This window comes from Triplophysa rosa, linkage group LG18 (genome assembly GCF_024868665.1).
Source record: "Triplophysa rosa linkage group LG18, Trosa_1v2, whole genome shotgun sequence".
Lineage (NCBI taxonomy): Eukaryota > Metazoa > Chordata > Actinopteri > Cypriniformes > Nemacheilidae > Triplophysa > Triplophysa rosa.
Genome location: NC_079907.1, coordinates 20,180,177 through 20,197,372, shown reverse-complemented (window position 1 = coordinate 20,197,372; position 17,196 = coordinate 20,180,177). Strand labels below are relative to the sequence as shown.

Sequence of the window (17,196 nt, the reverse complement as noted above, 5' to 3'; positions counted from 1 at the left end):
CACTTTAGGCCCCTTAGTGCCAATTGGGCATCGTTTAAATGCCACGGCCTACCTGAGCATTGTTTCTGACCATGTCCATCCCTTTATGACCACCATGTACCCATCCTCTAATGGCTACTTCCAGCAGGATAATGCACCATGTCACAAAGCTCGAATCATTTCAAATTGGTTTCTTGAACATGACAATGAGTTCACTGTACTAGAATGGCCCCCACAGTCACCAGATCTCAACCCGATAGAACATCTTTGGGATGTGGTGGAACGGGAGCTTCGTGCCCTGGATGTGCATCCCACAAATCTCCATCAACTGCAAGATGCTATCCTATCAATATGGGCCAACATTTCTAAAGAATGCTTTCAGCACCTTGTTGAATCAATGCCACGTAGAATTAAGGCAGTTCTGAAGGCGAAAGGGGGTCAAACACCGTATTAGTATGGTGTTCCTAATAATCCTTTAGGTGAGTGTAAGTGACATCATGAAATATATCATCATTTGTGATCATTTGTAATACAAACATATAGTATGTGTGAAATACCCCCATACCACCAACAATCACAGGAGTGGGCACTGGGCAGTATTATCAGTTTTGCACTTTTTGTTATTTGCTAAAGCATCACCAGCAGTCAGTGGAGTGAATATCCTGTGGTGATAGGGAAAAAAATCAACATTCAGCTTTCACTGCCAGAAATGATACAATTATGTTTATTTTGAGGTGGCAGTGATTTATCTTCCATTCCTGTCAAACATTGCCCTAAAGGCTCTCAATAAGCTACGGCTCATAAAAGCCCTGTTTCTCGCGGTCATCATGGTTTGATCATATGTGAAAGCATACTGTGCCCGCCAGTCGGCTGGCATTGGTTCACTTCCCCCCCGGCACAAACAGGCAGCCAGGTGCACAGTGGCTGTTTTCTCATTGATCATTAATATGTATGACAGTGCAATAATGAACATATAAAAAGGCGTCTCTTTGAATGCTTCTACACAGTCATCTGGGACCAAGAATGGAATAATAACCCGGCCATTTCTGTCCATGTGTCCCTGAAGGGCTTGAAACTCTTTCCACGCTTGTTCTTCAGGGTACAGAGGGGTCAGAAGGATCACTGGGACAGGTAGGAAAGATGTTCGCATGTGGTTCCAGCAATCGGGCAAGGGGTTTGGCTCAAACAGAGCTGGCTGTTTCGTATTAAGATTGTAAAAATCTCTGCCCTCCGTGTTATTCCATCCCTCAGCAATTGCACATGCAGCATAGGCATTAATTAGGCAGTTCCACGGAGAGTAGAGAACAGTGTCAATAATGTTAGGAGTAGGCATCAAGAGACTCGCTGACATGAGCACGTTCGTGATTCCACCATGAGCCACAAACACAATGTCTATGTGACCTCCACGTTTCTTCTTCAGACGATCTGGAAGCTGATTCAAATTCATTATAAAAAAATGAAGAAGGTTTAGAAACTGAATCTGATGAGGTAATGTCTTCAGCCAGGAAACAACCTCGGGATCCGTCCATGATTGAATGATGTAATTAATGATTTTCTGTCCAATCTCAGTCATGCTCAGAGAATATTTCCGCAAGCTCTTGATAAGATTTTTTAGTTCCGACATTTTTTGGGTGATTTCGCTGTAATGAGAAATGTTTGAGAAAAACATGATTTAGGAAGGACTCAAAGTACAAATATAAATGTTACATATAAAAGAGGAAGACATTTTTGCCTATACTGTAAAGTGTCACAGTTATGTTCGTTAGTTTTAGTTCATGGACTTCAGTTTTGTAATACAGACTTTTAGTATGCTTTCCATCAGTTTCCAGTTTCCTTTGTCTATGTTTCCCGCTGATTCAGCTGTAAGTGTCCAGCTGAAAGTAAAAGCGACATTTGGCCAAGTACGGTGATCCATACTCAGATTTTGTGCTCTGCATTTAACCCGTCCAAGTGCACACACACCGTGAACACTCACCCGGAGCCGAGGGCAGCCACCTCTTCTCTGGGTGTGTGTGTCTTGAAGGTGGAAAAGAGCATTGGTCATTCACTCCCCCCACCCACAATTCCTGCCACAACCTTCAGATTACATGTCTGACTCTCTAACCATTAGGCCACGACTGCCCCTAGCTGTGTTTGATTTAGCATATCATTTGCTTTGCTATTTACATTTTGCCCACACTGCCAGTCTGTCTGGTCACCGTTATGATAAGTTGTGTGTACTACCACCCGTCTGCCTGCTTTTGGAGTTATCAAAATGTGTGTTTGAAACTTGAGCCATGAAACTCGACCCATTGTTTACGAGTGGCGAGAAGGAAGACCAGTCCGTTGTTGCTGGATGTTTTGCTAAACATATTCTGTTTTTGAGCCAGGTTCTTGTTTTCACACTTCTCTCGTTCACTTTGTAAACAATGGGTCGGTACATCCGCTTATACGTCAGACGCGTGTGGCGTGACCTTTCCAACGTGACAGCGTATTACGAAAAGTCGTGAACGTACAACACTGTTGGGTGCAAGCCGTGTATTTGTGGTTAAAAAGTATAAAAAGTAGAATTTTTCTTAGAAAATGACTAATCGTTTCGCTAGAAAGCACCCTTATTCATCGGCTGGCGTCACATTTAGCCATTTAAAGCTGCGAAGAAACAGAAATTTGGACCTTAAATCAGGCTGCCCCCATTAGGAAGATCCGGAAATGTTTTCCTCAACAACCTTGGATTAGTTTACAGAAGAAATAAAGACATGGATGTCTTGGATGACATGACGGTGAGTTAATAATCACAAAATCTTCATTCGAAAGCGAACTATTCCTTTAATCAATAGTTGCTGCAATCTTTTTCAGTTGTTGGAGGGAGGGCTAAAAACTGCCTGAATATTGGATGGAGACACAGAGGAAGGCAGGTTAACTTTTTGGATGTGCACATGAAGAAAAAAAAGTGTACATACTTAAATGATTTAAAATGAATGTAACAAAAAAGTCCATTTTGATTTCATGGTGAAAACATAAATTGACCGTGTTTACATTATTACTCGCTAGTAGGGATGTAACGATTCACTCAGCTCACGATGCGATGCGATTCACGATTCTGATCTCACGATGCGATTTAGTCACGATTTACTCACGATTTATTTTTACAAAATGAGTTGAAACAAATCAGAAATGAACAACTTCCCTTGCATGCCTTCTTAAATGCTTCACGTTTCTTTGTATAATAAAATTATTTTATTTCAAATAACAAAACTAAACTGCAATTTTATAACAAATTAATAATAGAAAAAGTATCTTTAATATAAACAAACTAATACTGTCGGTGCTTTTCTTGGATTTTTTTGCATTTAAGAAATATCAGCATGTCCACGTTTAGGTTTGCAGTGAACATGGCGGCCCCTGCTGTTCAAAAAATGTATTGCGATTCAGTTCACACCTCAACCGATTTGAATCGTCACATATTATAATCGATTTTCAACCGGCTCACGGTGAATCGTTACATCCCTACTCGCTAGTCACTAAGATGGGCGTTTTGACAAATTTGTGTGCATTTGTCCTTTAGGCACATATCCAAAGCCCAAGGTATAAATTTGCATGTACATGGGGAGTAAAATAATAATTATATTCTTTATGTGAACCTTTCCATTTACATGTTTCACTGTGGTCAGAATAGAAAGGTAACATAATAATGATCATACTTCATTGCGTCGAGTTGTTTTTCCAGGTTTCTCCTTCCTTCTTGTACTTCCCTGGCTGCATTTCGTAGAGCCTGGCTGGCCTTCGTGCGCTGATTGCTCTTTAGCATTTCTTCACAACTCGAAACCAAGCTGTACAGAGAGATGCCCAAACCAATCACGCCCAGTAACTAGACAGATAAAAACACATGTACAAAATAAGCATCAAATCTAATGTCAATTTGAAATACTGGGTAAAATACAGATTTCTCAACAGTTCTCAAATGGTTTGAAAAACTGAAATACCTTAAAACCTGCTTTAGAAGCAGCTTTTGCACCACTCATGCCCAGTCCTTTGGCACCGACCTCGAAGCCTTCGATGCCCAGTTGAAAACATAATGCTTCAGCAGATAAAATCAACATTTGGGGAATGGCAGCAGCAGCATGCAGTCCACCTGAATTTTGAAAGAACGCGGACCTGACGAATATTCGGAGAAAGCCCGGAGGCACATCTACATTATTTCGTCTGGCCAGTGCCCACATAATTTGAGTGGCCACCTCACTACCTACATCTGTAGATCCATGAGCGCCATTTTGTTGCACTCCACATTTCTTCTTCAGATTTTCTATTGCCTCCTGAATGTTCTTTCCAATCTTCTCATCTTCTTGGATGATACTTTTAGCGTCCTTCATGGTACTGCCGGAGATGATTGCCTCTATTGCTGTGGAAGCGATGTCGACTGCAGCTCCCGCTATCGTCCCCACTGTTGTGGCAACCAGAAGAGGGGTGGCCAGGCCTCCTGTCAGTAAAGTGACGACTCCTGCTGTAGACAGTGCAATCACGGACGTGGCAGATCCGACCACTTGAGAAACTGTACTTTTTTCATGTACATCCTCCAACTCCTTTGCCAAAGCCAACAGCTTCTCTGCACACTGCTTCCTCTTTTTCAGCCACAAAAACAGCAAATCGCACAACTCGTCTGCTTCTGCCATGGGAGCAAAAACTGTGAAAGGAAGAAATGCAAAATGACAGAGTGTGTCAATAATGGTGAATTTAGGGACCGTCTCCAAAGTCTGCAGCGTGCTTGCTATATGCGGTTATACTACTTTATTATTATTTTTGTATCATGAAGCGCAAAGTCCGGTCTAAGCAACAGACTACGTGCATTTACAGACAAAGTGTTAATTCATATTTACAGACGTGCTCAAATTTGTTGGTACCCCTCCACAAAAACGAAGCATGCACAATTTTTTCTGAAATAGCTTGACACTGACAAAAGTAATTGGCATCCACCATTGTTTATTCCACATTTAATAGAAATCAGACTTTGCTTTTTGATTTTTTTATTCAACATTATTATTTACAATATTAAAGAAATGAAAATGTCATGGACAAAAATGATGGGACCCCAACCTAATATTTTGTTGCACAACCTTTAGAGGCAATCACTGAGACTTCTGCACCTGTTAACAGGTAGTTTGGCCCACTCTTCCTGAGCAAACTGCTCCAGCTGTTTCAGGTGTGATGGGTGCCTTCTCCAGACTGCAAGTTTCAGCTCTTTCCATAGATTTTCGATAGGATTCAGATCAGGACTCATAGAAGGCCACTTCAGAATAGTACAATGTTTTGTTCCTATCCATTCTTGGGTGATTTTAGCTGTGTGTTTTGTGTCATTATCCTGTTGGAGGACCCATGACCTGCGATCAGAAACTGACGTACCTTCACCTTGGAGTTCAGCTTGTATCTCTTTGGCAGTTATCCTTGGTTCTTTTTCTACCATTCGCACTATCTTTCTGTTCAATCTGGGGTGGATTTTCCTCTTGCGGCCACACCCAGGGAGGTTGGCTAAAGTTCCATGGACCTTAAACTTCTTAATAATATTTGCAACTGTTGTCACAGGAACATCGAGCTGCTTGGAGATGGTTTTGTAGCCTTTACCTTTACCATGCTTGTCAATTATTTTCTTTCTGAGCTCCTCAGACAACTCTATCCTTTGCTTTCTCTGGTCCATGTTCAGTGTGGTGCACACGATGATACCAAACAGCACAGTGACTACTTTTCTCCTTTTAAAATAGGCTGAATGACTGATTACAAGATTGGATACATGTGTGATACTAATTAAAGAAACTAATTAGTTTGAAATATCACTATAATCCAATTATGTATTAGCACCAACAAATGTGTCCAGGCCATTTTAGAATATCTTTGTAGAATAAGCAATAATTCATCTCTTTTCACAGCTTCTTTGCTTTATTCTATGACATACCAAAGGCATACAAGTATACATGATACAATAGCTTTTAATTTCATCACTTTTCAGGAGGAATGAAGCATTATTAGTATTTGTCCACTGGCATACAGTTGGTTTGACTGTGGACCTTCGATAGTCGTGAATTTAGGGACCCTCTCCATGAACATTAATATTCTAACTTGCATAGCATTTACAGAGAAATACTTTTTATGTGAGTCTCAGCTATAATGCACACCACTGCAATCCACTGTATTTCGTTTGCCCATGATAATATGTCATTTTTGTGCCATCACATTTAGAGAATTATTGATGTGTTTTCATTTGCTTAGCTTTCTTGAGTAAACTATATTTATCATTTTTATTTTATTTTTGTTAATCACTTATTTGGTTAGTAAAAAGCTAGATGGTTCCAGAGCCACATGTTACTTTAGGTAAAGGATTATTTACATGTGAATAAAAGTGTGAATTTAATTTTATACTTAATTGTTCTTACTGTCAGTTTAATGTTTTGTCTTTCAGTTTAAATTCATTTAAATTTGTTATATGATTTATTATTTTTATTTCTTATAGTTTACAGTTATGATTATCTAATTTTAACTATTGTGACAAGGGCCAATCACAAAGGTTTGCATAGGGCCCCCAGACGAATAGGCACTGGATATAGAATTCATTTAAACTCAGAGGTCGAGTTACCAGAAAATTCTCCGTCATTGACAGATTTTTTTTTCCAGTGACGGAAAAATCTGAAGGCCGTCTGTCATTTTGACCTTATACAATAGGGCAATTTGTAATTCCCCGTTTTGTCATTTCCCTTCATTGGAGCATGATCGTAGGCTACTACCCCTGCCCTGAACACAATCACAAAGGGACGTGTGTTTCCCATTCATTAGCTTACTTACAATGCCTGGTCCGTTTTGGAAAATGCGCGGTCAGCGGAGACTCACGGTGCAGAGGCATCTGTCACAGACCCCGCGTCGCGTGCAGCATTCACACTCAGGCACGCAGTGGCGCAGTGTTTACAGAGTTTTTCCTTCAGAAAAGCGACTTGCGTCTTTTTGGATAAACATTAGCTTTCAGTGAGTGGAAAAAGGTCTCTCTTGGCATCTTCACTGTTCAGCAGGGGCGGTTCTAGGGGGGAACAGAGGGGGCCAGTGCCCCTGTGTCAGCACACTTGGCCACCCCACTGGCCCCCTTAAATCTGGAATCGTTTCTGGAATTTTTTACCACAACCGAGCAATTTCGGGTGCAATGCACAGTTTGTTCTGCGAGTGGCAGTAATGATGTGTGACGAGCAGAGGTGGACGAAGTACACAACTTCCTTACTTGAGTGAAAGTACAGATACTACTGGTCAAATATTACTCCACTACAAGTAAAAGTTGTAAAGACAGATTCTTACTTAAGTAAAAGTACAGAAGTACGTGCTTTTAAAAGTACTCAAGTATTAAAAGTAAATTTCCTTTATGTCAGTTGTGCATTGTTTTATTGTCGTATACCTTATGCCTCTGAAGCAACCTACTGAATACACAGAGTAGCTCAGAGTATCAGTGGTATAAAGGAGTAGTTCACTTCAACATTTGCCCCCATTGACTTTCCATAGTAGTTTTTATTCCTACTATGGAAAGTCAATGGAGGCAAATTTTGCAGTGAGCAACTCCTTTAAGAGAGTGTGTCAATAATGGTGAATTTAGGGACCGTCTCCAAAGTCTGCAGCGTGCTTGCTATATGCGGTTATACTACTTTATTATTATTTTTGTATCATGAAGCGCAAAGTCCGGTCTAAGCAACAGACTACGTGCATTTACAGACAAAGTGTTAATTCATATTTACAGACGTGCTCAAATTTGTTGGTACCCCTCCACAAAAACGAAGCATGCACAATTTTTTCTGAAATAGCTTGACACTGACAAAAGTAATTGGCATCCACCATTGTTTATTCCACATTTAATAGAAATCAGACTTTGCTTTTTGATTTTTTTATTCAACATTATTATTTACAATATTAAAGAAATGAAAATGTCATGGACAAAAATGATGGGACCCCAACCTATCTTTAATATAAACAAACTAATACTGTCGGTGCTTTTCTTGGATTTTTTTGCATTTAAGAAATATCAGCATGTCCACGTTTAGGTTTGCAGTGAACATGGCGGCCCCTGCTGTTCAAAAAATGTATTGCGATTCAGTTCACACCTCAACCGATTTGAATCGTCACATATTATAATCGATTTTCAACCGGCTCACGGTGAATCGTTACATCCCTACTCGCTAGTCACTAAGATGGGCGTTTTGACAAATTTGTGTGCATTTGTCCTTTAGGCACATATCCAAAGCCCAAGGTATAAATTTGCATGTACATGGGGAGTAAAATAATAATTATATTCTTTATGTGAACCTTTCCATTTACATGTTTCACTGTGGTCAGAATAGAAAGGTAACATAATAATGATCATACTTCATTGCGTCGAGTTGTTTTTCCAGGTTTCTCCTTCCTTCTTGTACTTCCCTGGCTGCATTTCGTAGAGCCTGGCTGGCCTTCGTGCGCTGATTGCTCTTTAGCATTTCTTCACAACTCGAAACCAAGCTGTACAGAGAGATGCCCAAACCAATCACGCCCAGTAACTAGACAGATAAAAACACATGTACAAAATAAGCATCAAATCTAATGTCAATTTGAAATACTGGGTAAAATACAGATTTCTCAACAGTTCTCAAATGGTTTGAAAAACTGAAATACCTTAAAACCTGCTTTAGAAGCAGCTTTTGCACCACTCATGCCCAGTCCTTTGGCACCGACCTCGAAGCCTTCGATGCCCAGTTGAAAACATAATGCTGCAGCAGATAAAATCAACATTTGGGGAATGGCAGCAGCAGCATGCAGTCCACCTGAATTTTGAAAGAACGCGGACCTGACGAATATTCGGAGAAAGCCCGGAGGCACATCTACATTATTTCGTCTGGCCAGTGCCCACATAATTTGAGTGGCCACCTCACTACCTACATCTGTAGATCCATGAGCGCCATTTTGTTGCACTCCACATTTCTTCTTCAGATTTTCTATTGCCTCCTGAATGTTCTTTCCAATCTTCTCATCTTCTTGGATGATACTTTTAGCGTCCTTCATGGTACTGCCGGAGATGATTGCCTCTATTGCTGTGGAAGCGAAGTCGACTGCAGCTCCCGCTATCGTCCCCACTGTTGTGGCAACCAGAAGAGGGGTGGCCAGGCCTCCTGTCAGGATAGTGACGACTCCTGCTGTAGACAGTGCAATCACGGACGTGGCAGATCCGACCACTTGAGAAACTGTACTTTTTTCATGTACATCCTCCAACTCCTTTGCCAAAGCCAACAGCTTCTCTGCACACTGCTTCCTCTTTTTCAGCCACAAAAACAGCAAATCGCACAACTCGTCTGCTTCTGCCATGGGAGCAAAAACTGAGAAAGGAAGAAATGCAAAATGACAGTGTGTGCCCTGTATGTCAAGTAAGGAAATAGTAAGTGATGCATGCCTTGTAACGGTTTTCCCTCTGTGTTTTCCCTATGTTCCCCTTCGGACTCCAATTCCAATGACCCTTTGCACACACACACATCTGTCATCGTTGATTTCATCCGCACTTGTTTTCCATTGGACTCATTATCTGGACACTATTTAAGTTTCCCCTTTGTCTCTATTCTTTGTCGGTTCTACTGTTCATTTGAACGTGTCTCTTGTTGTCTGTTTGTTAGCCGGAAGTTATGTTTTTCTTGTGTTTTCTAAATTCAAGCTGGATTTACATTGTATTTGAGGATTATCTGCCCTAAAGTGGATTGAAGCTCGAGTTTTTGGCAATTTGTGTGTACGTCGTCAATCCGCGCCTGAAGACACCGTGGCAGCCTTGTGCCAATTCCAGATACTTTTCAAATTCTTCAAACTGAATTATATATTTGGACTGCGTATGTTGTTGGCCAGAGGAGAGCTGTCCCTGAGCCTGGTTTCTCCCAAGGTTTTTTTTCTCCATTATTTCACCTGATGGAGTTCGGATTTCTTGCCACCGTCGCCTCAAGCTTGCTCCATTAGGGACACCTATTCGACTATACTATCATATGAGAACTTAACTGAGCTGGACGATGACATCACCGTTCTCTATGTTCTCACTGCTATATAGATGAAATTAACTAACTGGAGACTGATTTGGCCTGCTGCCAGACAATCGTTTTATTGCTTTTATGTAGCTACTAAAGTGATAACCAAATTTGGCATTTGATAGAAAAGTATGTAATCTGTTTCATAATAAACATGTCAGTAAAATTAGCTTCTTGAAGAGGTTTTATGTTATTGAAAATAACGTAATACAAATTTGTCCCCGCTATAAAGGACTGATATACACCAGACAACTGTGCGCTGCATGCAAGACGCGAACGAGCAGCTCACGCATGCAACAACAGGTGAGACGGATTACATATTTTTCCATCGAATGCCAAATTTGGTTATCACTTTAGTAGCTACATAAAAGCAATAAAACGATTGTCTGGCTTAGATTCCTTTGTTGTTGCCTGTTCTTGTGATAAAATTAGTGAATTCTAAGGAAGACAATGGTCTCTATGTGAACTGATTATTTTGTAGACATTGTTGGAAAATGAGACAACATGAAACAATTAGGCGAGTGTGAGGGATTAAAAAAAAGTTGTTTTAATATATTTAACTTTTTGTTTGTAAAAAATTTAAACAAATATGAGAAGTTCCCTTTTTTCCCTTGAGCCCTCCCCCTGCCCCTCAAAATGTCTGTGCACGTCCCTGACAGGCTGTAATTAAAATAAAAAGGTGGTTCAACAAAATACAACACAAGGGGATGCTCATTTTTCTAACTCAACGATTCAGTTTTTTTCTAGCATGTCAGTGTTATTTCTTTTACTTGGATGACATGAAGTTGCACTGAGTAAATACATGGATAAAAGAAAAATGGCTGTCTTCGTTTCAAGCTGCAAAGCAACAAAATGTGATAATTTTAATTTTATTTTCTATATCTCCTGTATTTCTGCAAAGTCCAGTTACTAGGTCTCATAATTAGATTAATCATAATTAATTAATCGTCATAATCACCAAAGCCCTAAGACAGACAATTAATCGCCATAATCGCAATGATTTATTAGACAATTAATCGTCAGTCAAATTTCATAATTGTGACAGCCCTACTCATAATATAAGGCTAGATCAAATCAGTAACATGAATGTTGCATGAAAGTCCAGCTTTGAGATTAACAGAACGAGCTCCAGTCTGTAATATTCCTGCTTTCTATGATATATCAACTGGGCATGGGCAATAGATATAGACAGAGCCAATCTTTCCTATACGCAAACTACACAAATTGCGTAGGGCCCCTGCACCACAAGGGGGCCCCCTTGAGTACTGAATCAAAAACAATATAATGTAAACAAGTCGCGGATTCAAATTTCTGCCTTCGGAGTGTACTGTTACAAACTTTACAGGAAATGTACACTGGCATACAGTTGGTTTGTGTGGACATTCGATATTTGTGACGTCGTGAATTGAGGGACTGTCTCCAAAGTTGCATAAACAGTAATATTATAACTTCAATAACATTTACAGGGAATTGACTAAACCAGCTGTACAATGTTCATGTGAGTCTCAGCTATAATGCACACCACTGCAATCCACTGTATTTCGTTTGCCCATGATAATATGTCATTTTTGTGTCATCACATTTAGAGAATTATTGATGTGTTTTCGTTTGCTTAGCTTTCTTGAGTAAACTATATTTATCATTTTTATTTATTTTTGTTATCACTTATTTGGTTAGTAAAAAGCTAGATGGTTCCAGAGCCACGTGTTACTTTAGGTAAACGATTATTTACATGTGAATAAAAGTGTGAATTAAATTTTAGACTTAATTGTTCTTACTGTCAGTTTAATGTTTTTTTGTCTTTCAGTTTTAATTGATTTATTATTTCATATAGTTTACAGTTATGCTCATCTAATTTTAACTATTGTGACAAGGGCCCATCACAAAGGTTTGCATAGGGCCCCCCCCAGACGTCTAGGAATGGCACTGGATATAGAATTCATTTAAACTCAGAGGTCGAGTTAACAGAAAATTCTCTGTCGATGACAGATTTTTTATTACCAGTGACAGATAAATCTGAAGGCTGTCCATCATTTTGACGGATTACAATAGGGCAATTTGTAATTCCCCATTTTGTAATTTCCTTTCATCATTAGAACGTGATCGTAGGCTACTACCCCTGCCCTGCCCAGTCCAGTCAGCGGAGACTCGCGGGGCAGATGCATCTGTCACAGACACCGCATCGCTTGCAGGCATACACACACAAGCGCGCAGTGGTGCGGTGTTTACAGAGTTTTTCCTTCAGAAAAGCGACTAGCCTCTCTTTGGATAAACATTAGCTTTCAGTGAGTGGAAAAAGGTCTCTCTTGGCATCTTCACTGTTCAGTGAGTGGCAGAAGCAGCACATTCATGACCAAACCGCATCATACATGTGAGTGAGTACAAAACACCATTTACAAGCACCTGTCAATGTTATTGACTGGGCATGTGAACATAAACATTTGTCTGTAATTATCATTTTATGTCTGACAAAAGATACATTAAATATATAAATGGACATAAACAACAACGGCTTTATTGGGCATTCAGTTGTATTAAAATATAGTATGTTCAGAGAGTAAACGCAATGACCCAGTAACGCTTCCTTGCACCATAGTGACAGGTAATAGATTATGATGGATTTACGAGCATGTCCGTCAAAATGACAGACAATAAAAAAGTTTAGTGCAACCTCTGTTTAAGCACATAAAATGTGTTTGTTAGTCTGTGGTTACACTGGGTATACTGACTTTACACAAATACATTTGAATCTGTCCTAATCTATAAAGTTCATTTATGTCTATTAAGGCCATTAGAGTAACTGATTTCAAATAATCTTAAAGTGAACTCAAGTACTACACTGTAAAAAACAATTACGGAAAATGTACCTGTAATTTTCTGCAAGTACTTTTTCCGTTTCTTTACGGACATTTCCTAAAATGTAACATTTGCTAAAATGTAATTCAATGCAGTGCAAAATTTCATATACAGGCAACACAACTTTAAAAAATGAATACGGAAAATTTCTTCATATTAATACAGTATATTGTGCCCTATTTTTACGGATTTTTAAAACTCTGCTCTTGTTTACCTCTTTTTATTTATAAGGCCTGAAGATCGTCTGAGGGGATTCTGATGTCTCAGATCTCAGCACTTTAAACTCGGCTGATGTTGATTCCTTCAGCTGCAGCTGCTTTACTGAACAGAAGAGGGATAAAAGACTCTTATCAACCCAGACAATTCAAAAACTACACAAACACCTGCAGAAACCTCACCTAGTACCTCCAGAACCTCATCCAGATGTTCTTATGCTCACTGTGCACAATGTTGTGTGTTTTAAATGGTTTTCTCTTCTATTCAAAAGAGGTTCAAGACTCCAGAGCACTCAAACAGATCTTTAATCCACTTAAACACTTGAGCTGGTGTGGTTGTGTTATGGTTTTCTGAAAATATAGAATTAACAAAGGTGTAAATAAATTATATAAACTAACGAAACTATACACTGTGAATTAACATGGCAATGCAACTATGAAGTAAAGTCACACAATTTGTGTATCAGGAAACACTCGTCTTATAGTCAGTGTAGTGTTGAAGTCTCACCCTGAAATGCTTTTTAAACAATATTAAAGGAGTTCCCATCTATCCTGTGACTGGTTAATGAAGAAAGAACAGTGAATAAGAGCAAAGTCATCCATTTTAAAAAACATTTTTATCAAATAAAATGTTAGTCTCGTCATGAAAACACATGCATGTTTGCAAAATTATATTCTTGTCTACTAAACATATTTCAGACATTTAGTGATACACCTTCAGATGAAAAGTAAGAAATAGTGTATACTGTGCGCGTACCCGCGGTGCATCAGGTGCGTGCAGACCACCCCCTGCTGTGCTGGTAACAGTGACAATACTGCCACCTTCTGGAAAAGTCATGCAACTAAGAACTGTTTACGGTTGTACGGTCACAACAAACTTCGTTGCAAAGACAACAAGCCACGGGCGAAGAACCTCCGAGACTTCACAGGCAGCCCTCATGTGTTATCATTCAAACCAGCCAATAAAGTGATAGAGAGCCATATTCACAAACACACAGTGCCACTGCGCGATGTGCAAAAACCTCAAGCTTTTCCAAAAATAATACAGCCATGCATTATAAATAGAATGAAATAGCATAAAGTTATAAAGACTCACCATTTAAATTTCCCTAATATTACATTTTCTAATATTACATCACATCAGCTCCGCCATTGGCTTGCGTGCGTTTGTATGGGAACGTTGCCACCACTAATATGGCGGCGCCGTAGACTTCAGATGCAGCAACCAACGCATTGTCTAAATATTTCTTACATCTATGGGGTTTACAACATATTTACACATCAGTAAAAATTAAAAAAAAAATTTTTACAAAAGAGGAGCTGCCGAGCCAACAACACCACCACAATCCACACTGGTATTGAACCAACAGTCTCTCCCTCCCTAACCCGTATTCGCCAACCACCCGCCTTGATACGAGTCTAGAGTGGCCCCGAGTCTCTCCTGAGTCCCTCCCGGGTTCCCATCGACTCGTATCATCCATTCTGTCCCTGTATCCAGTGTATACTAACAACCAACAACAGCTCGCAGCTCCTCGATATGAAGACATTTGACGTCAGCTATTTATACTACGAAAAAGGAACAACCGTTTCATTAATGGTATTTTTTAAAACAATATATCAATTTCACACTTTAGAAGCAGAATTCGTCAGATATGTATTTATTATACACATACAAACATAATTATATTAATAAGTGACTACATAAAAGCTGTTTTTGTTCCCAAAACAGCTCCAAGGCCTAGATTAGACCTGCGTCATTAGTTATTCAAAACAACAGCCAATGGCAAGTCTCCAACAGCAGACTTAGCAATGTTTTATAATTAATATATGTTTTTTATAATATTATCATCAAATAATTGATAATAAACTCTTTTTATATTATAACAATAAGCGTGGGTAAGTCTGGAGACAATAATAAGATTGTAGGAGAGTAGATTTGGCTTCTAATGTGACTAATGGAGATCGCAGCTGCAGCGGAGTGAATTACAGCAAAACGGATTGCTATTTATACCTTTGTCTTCTTTTATATGTTTAACATTTCGACTGTAAACAGCATCATCTATGTCGGATTATAGTAATATTTTAGGATTCTCGTATCGTGTCCGTGTGCGGCTTCAATGTGGTTTTTGCAGTATGTCCATTACACTGACGTACAAATTAAAGCCAGATTCGTCACAAACACAGATGTGAAGTCGTTGTAAGACACCATTTACTTACCATAGAAATACGTCGAATATTGAATATGATATAAAATCCAAATGTATAACCCACAGTTCCCTGGAAAAAAATGGCAGCCCCAGGAATTAGTCAGAAGCGCGCGTGCAGACCTCGTGCACATGTAAATTACCGGCGCAAAGAACGAAATTAAATTATTATCATGGCCGTATCCACCATCGATGTCCCCGAGGTCCAGACCTCTGTAGTTTTGTCGTGGAAAGTTTTTAGTAATGCCAATTTAGTAGAAAACTCCTAGATAACTGATCTCATTTTCTGATCTCCCTCAACTGTTTAACAGAGCTCTTAAGTGTCATCTGATTGAGTTGGCCAATCAAATGAAGAAAGGCGAGGATTACTGTCCAATCAAATGAAAGAAGGCGTGAGTTGCTATTGACAGAAGTCAAGCTCAAGTTCAGTTTCTACTGTGAAAGAGCGCGATCATGTAAGTAGATAACTGTTTAATGTTTTATAGAAATGTTAGCGGCCATTCACATGTCGCGTCTAAAAATGCCTGCAAAACGCTGACTGTGTCGCTTTCTCCCTCTTTTCAGAGCGCCTGGGAGTTTGCACTCTCGTTTTGAGCGTGCTTGACGCGCGTCCACATTTAAACAACAAGTAAACGACCGATTGTAATATCCAGTAATCCAAACTACAAAACGGCGAAATCATTTACGTGTTTAATGTCAGTTTGACGCGACAAAAACATTACCAGACCTTCACTAGTTCATGCTAAACTGCGTGGCTTTGACTCAGGAGTGTTTTTAGGTTGAGGTTAGCCTATTAAAACAACTATATGATTTCCAAATAATCCAAATGCATCACTTTTAAACAAATTCTCGTTCTTTAATTCTGTTTCTATATTATTTTAAATTGACCTATGTTGAATAAAAACCTAAGCGTCTGCAACTTAGCTACACAAAAAGGTTAAAGGGACAGTTCACTCAAAAATGGAAACCTCTTACCTTTATGTAATTTCAAACCCAAATGCATTATGATCCTTTATGAAAGACGGGTTGTATTTCAATCTGGTAGTATTTGTATAAAAATATAAATTTGACCATGTGTTTACTTTCATTACTGATAAACATGATAAGAGAGAGAAGGTTTTCAAAATTGTTATGTAATTTGCACCGCAAACGTTTTAAAATGCACATACGTATGTAGATCAAGAAAGTCAATTTTTTTGTTTGGACCAATTTCAGTTTTTGGACCTCTGTAATTCCAAAATCCTGCATACGGCCCTGAATATTATTATTGCTAAAGTCTTTGTTCTTGTCATGCGATTGTTTTTGTAATTTATCATTTAGACTTTGGAAAAAAATGTTTTAGCTCCTGCCCTTAAGAAAATTAACCACGAGTAACTATAATAAAAAGCAAGGATTCTTTATTTTGGGGCGTCAAATGTTTGGACACCTCTTGCAGAATCTGAAAAATGTAACAAGAATAAGAGGAATTCTGAGTTTTCTTTGGTGTTTGGTGAAAATGATCATATATTTCATATTGATAGCTTTATTTTTGTTGTCTTATGTTGTTGATTGACTTAATGAATTTGTGATGCTTCATGGTTATTTGCTTTTGCTGCATGTTTTAATGTTTTGTGAGTCATTTTGATCAATAAGCTTCAGTTAATACATCCTCATTCCTTCCACCTTTACCACGGCTGACCAATGTTGTGAGTCAACCAGCCCGGGTGGACGACTTTACAAAAGAAGTAAAAGTATACAGACCCTTGGGGCAGCTGGATTAAAGTGCAAGTGTGTTGGAAGAAATGAGCGTAAAACGAAAAAGAAGCAGCATCTGGCTGCATTTCTATAACATTGAAGATTGCAAAGCCCAGTGCAGAATTTGTCAAATGAAAATATCCATCAGAGCAGGGTCAACAACAAATCTGCACAGACTTC

At 39.1% G+C, this 17,196-nt stretch overlaps 2 protein-coding genes across 8 annotated transcripts; both read right to left on the bottom strand.

Moving 5' to 3' along the window:
• Positions 1–14: 14 nt before the first annotated feature.
• Positions 15–4,628, bottom strand: LOC130568781 (uncharacterized). The gene is made up of 3 exons (XM_057357830.1): positions 3,942–4,628; positions 3,660–3,826; positions 15–1,619 (listed from the first exon to the last, which is right to left on the bottom strand). Exons 1-3 carry the CDS (start codon positions 4,626–4,628, stop codon positions 725–727), a joined length of 1,749 nt encoding a protein of 582 aa, XP_057213813.1. The 3' UTR covers positions 15–724.
• A 3,637-nt stretch (positions 4,629–8,265) lies between these two features.
• Positions 8,266–15,574, bottom strand: LOC130569618 (uncharacterized). Of its 7 annotated transcripts, XM_057359364.1 has the most exons (6): positions 15,296–15,574; positions 13,587–13,636; positions 13,262–13,429; positions 13,078–13,184; positions 8,623–9,320; positions 8,266–8,507 (listed from the first exon to the last, which is right to left on the bottom strand). In XM_057359364.1, the coding sequence occupies exons 5-6, from the start codon at positions 9,307–9,309 to the stop codon at positions 8,307–8,309; spliced, it is 888 nt and encodes a 295-aa protein (XP_057215347.1). In that variant the 5' UTR covers positions 9,310–9,320; positions 13,078–13,184; positions 13,262–13,429; positions 13,587–13,636; positions 15,296–15,574; the 3' UTR covers positions 8,266–8,306. The 7 variants fall into 7 exon arrangements, with proteins under 7 accessions (XP_057215347.1, XP_057215345.1, XP_057215346.1 ...); XM_057359362.1 differs by lacking the exon at positions 13,587–13,636; XM_057359363.1 differs by lacking the exon at positions 13,587–13,636 and having other exon boundaries at positions 13,078–13,179.
• Positions 15,575–17,196: the final 1,622 nt, after the last annotated feature.

Bases quoted from the DNA above. Each gene is read 5' to 3' on its own strand.
- LOC130568781 (XM_057357830.1), bottom strand. From the start codon at position 4,628: ATGGCAGAAGCAGACGAGTTGTGCGATTTGCTGTTTTTGTGGCTGAAA. The intron at 3,827-3,941 runs GTATTTCAGTTT...TTATCTGTCTAG, and splicing joins CTTCTAAAGCAGGTTTTAAG to TTACTGGGCGTGATTGGTTT. The intron at 1,620-3,659 runs GTATGATCATTA...TTCTCATTACAG, and splicing joins AAACAACTCGACGCAATGAA to CGAAATCACCCAAAAAATGT.
- LOC130569618 (XM_057359361.1), bottom strand. From the start codon at position 15,416: ATGTGCACGAGGTCTGCACGCGCGCTTCTGACTAATTCCTGGGGCTGC. The intron at 9,321-15,295 runs GTAAGTAAATGG...TTCCTTTCTCAG, and splicing joins ATATTCGACGTATTTCTATG to TTTTTGCTCCCATGGCAGAA. The intron at 8,508-8,622 runs GTATTTCAGTTT...TTATCTGTCTAG, and splicing joins CTTCTAAAGCAGGTTTTAAG to TTACTGGGCGTGATTGGTTT.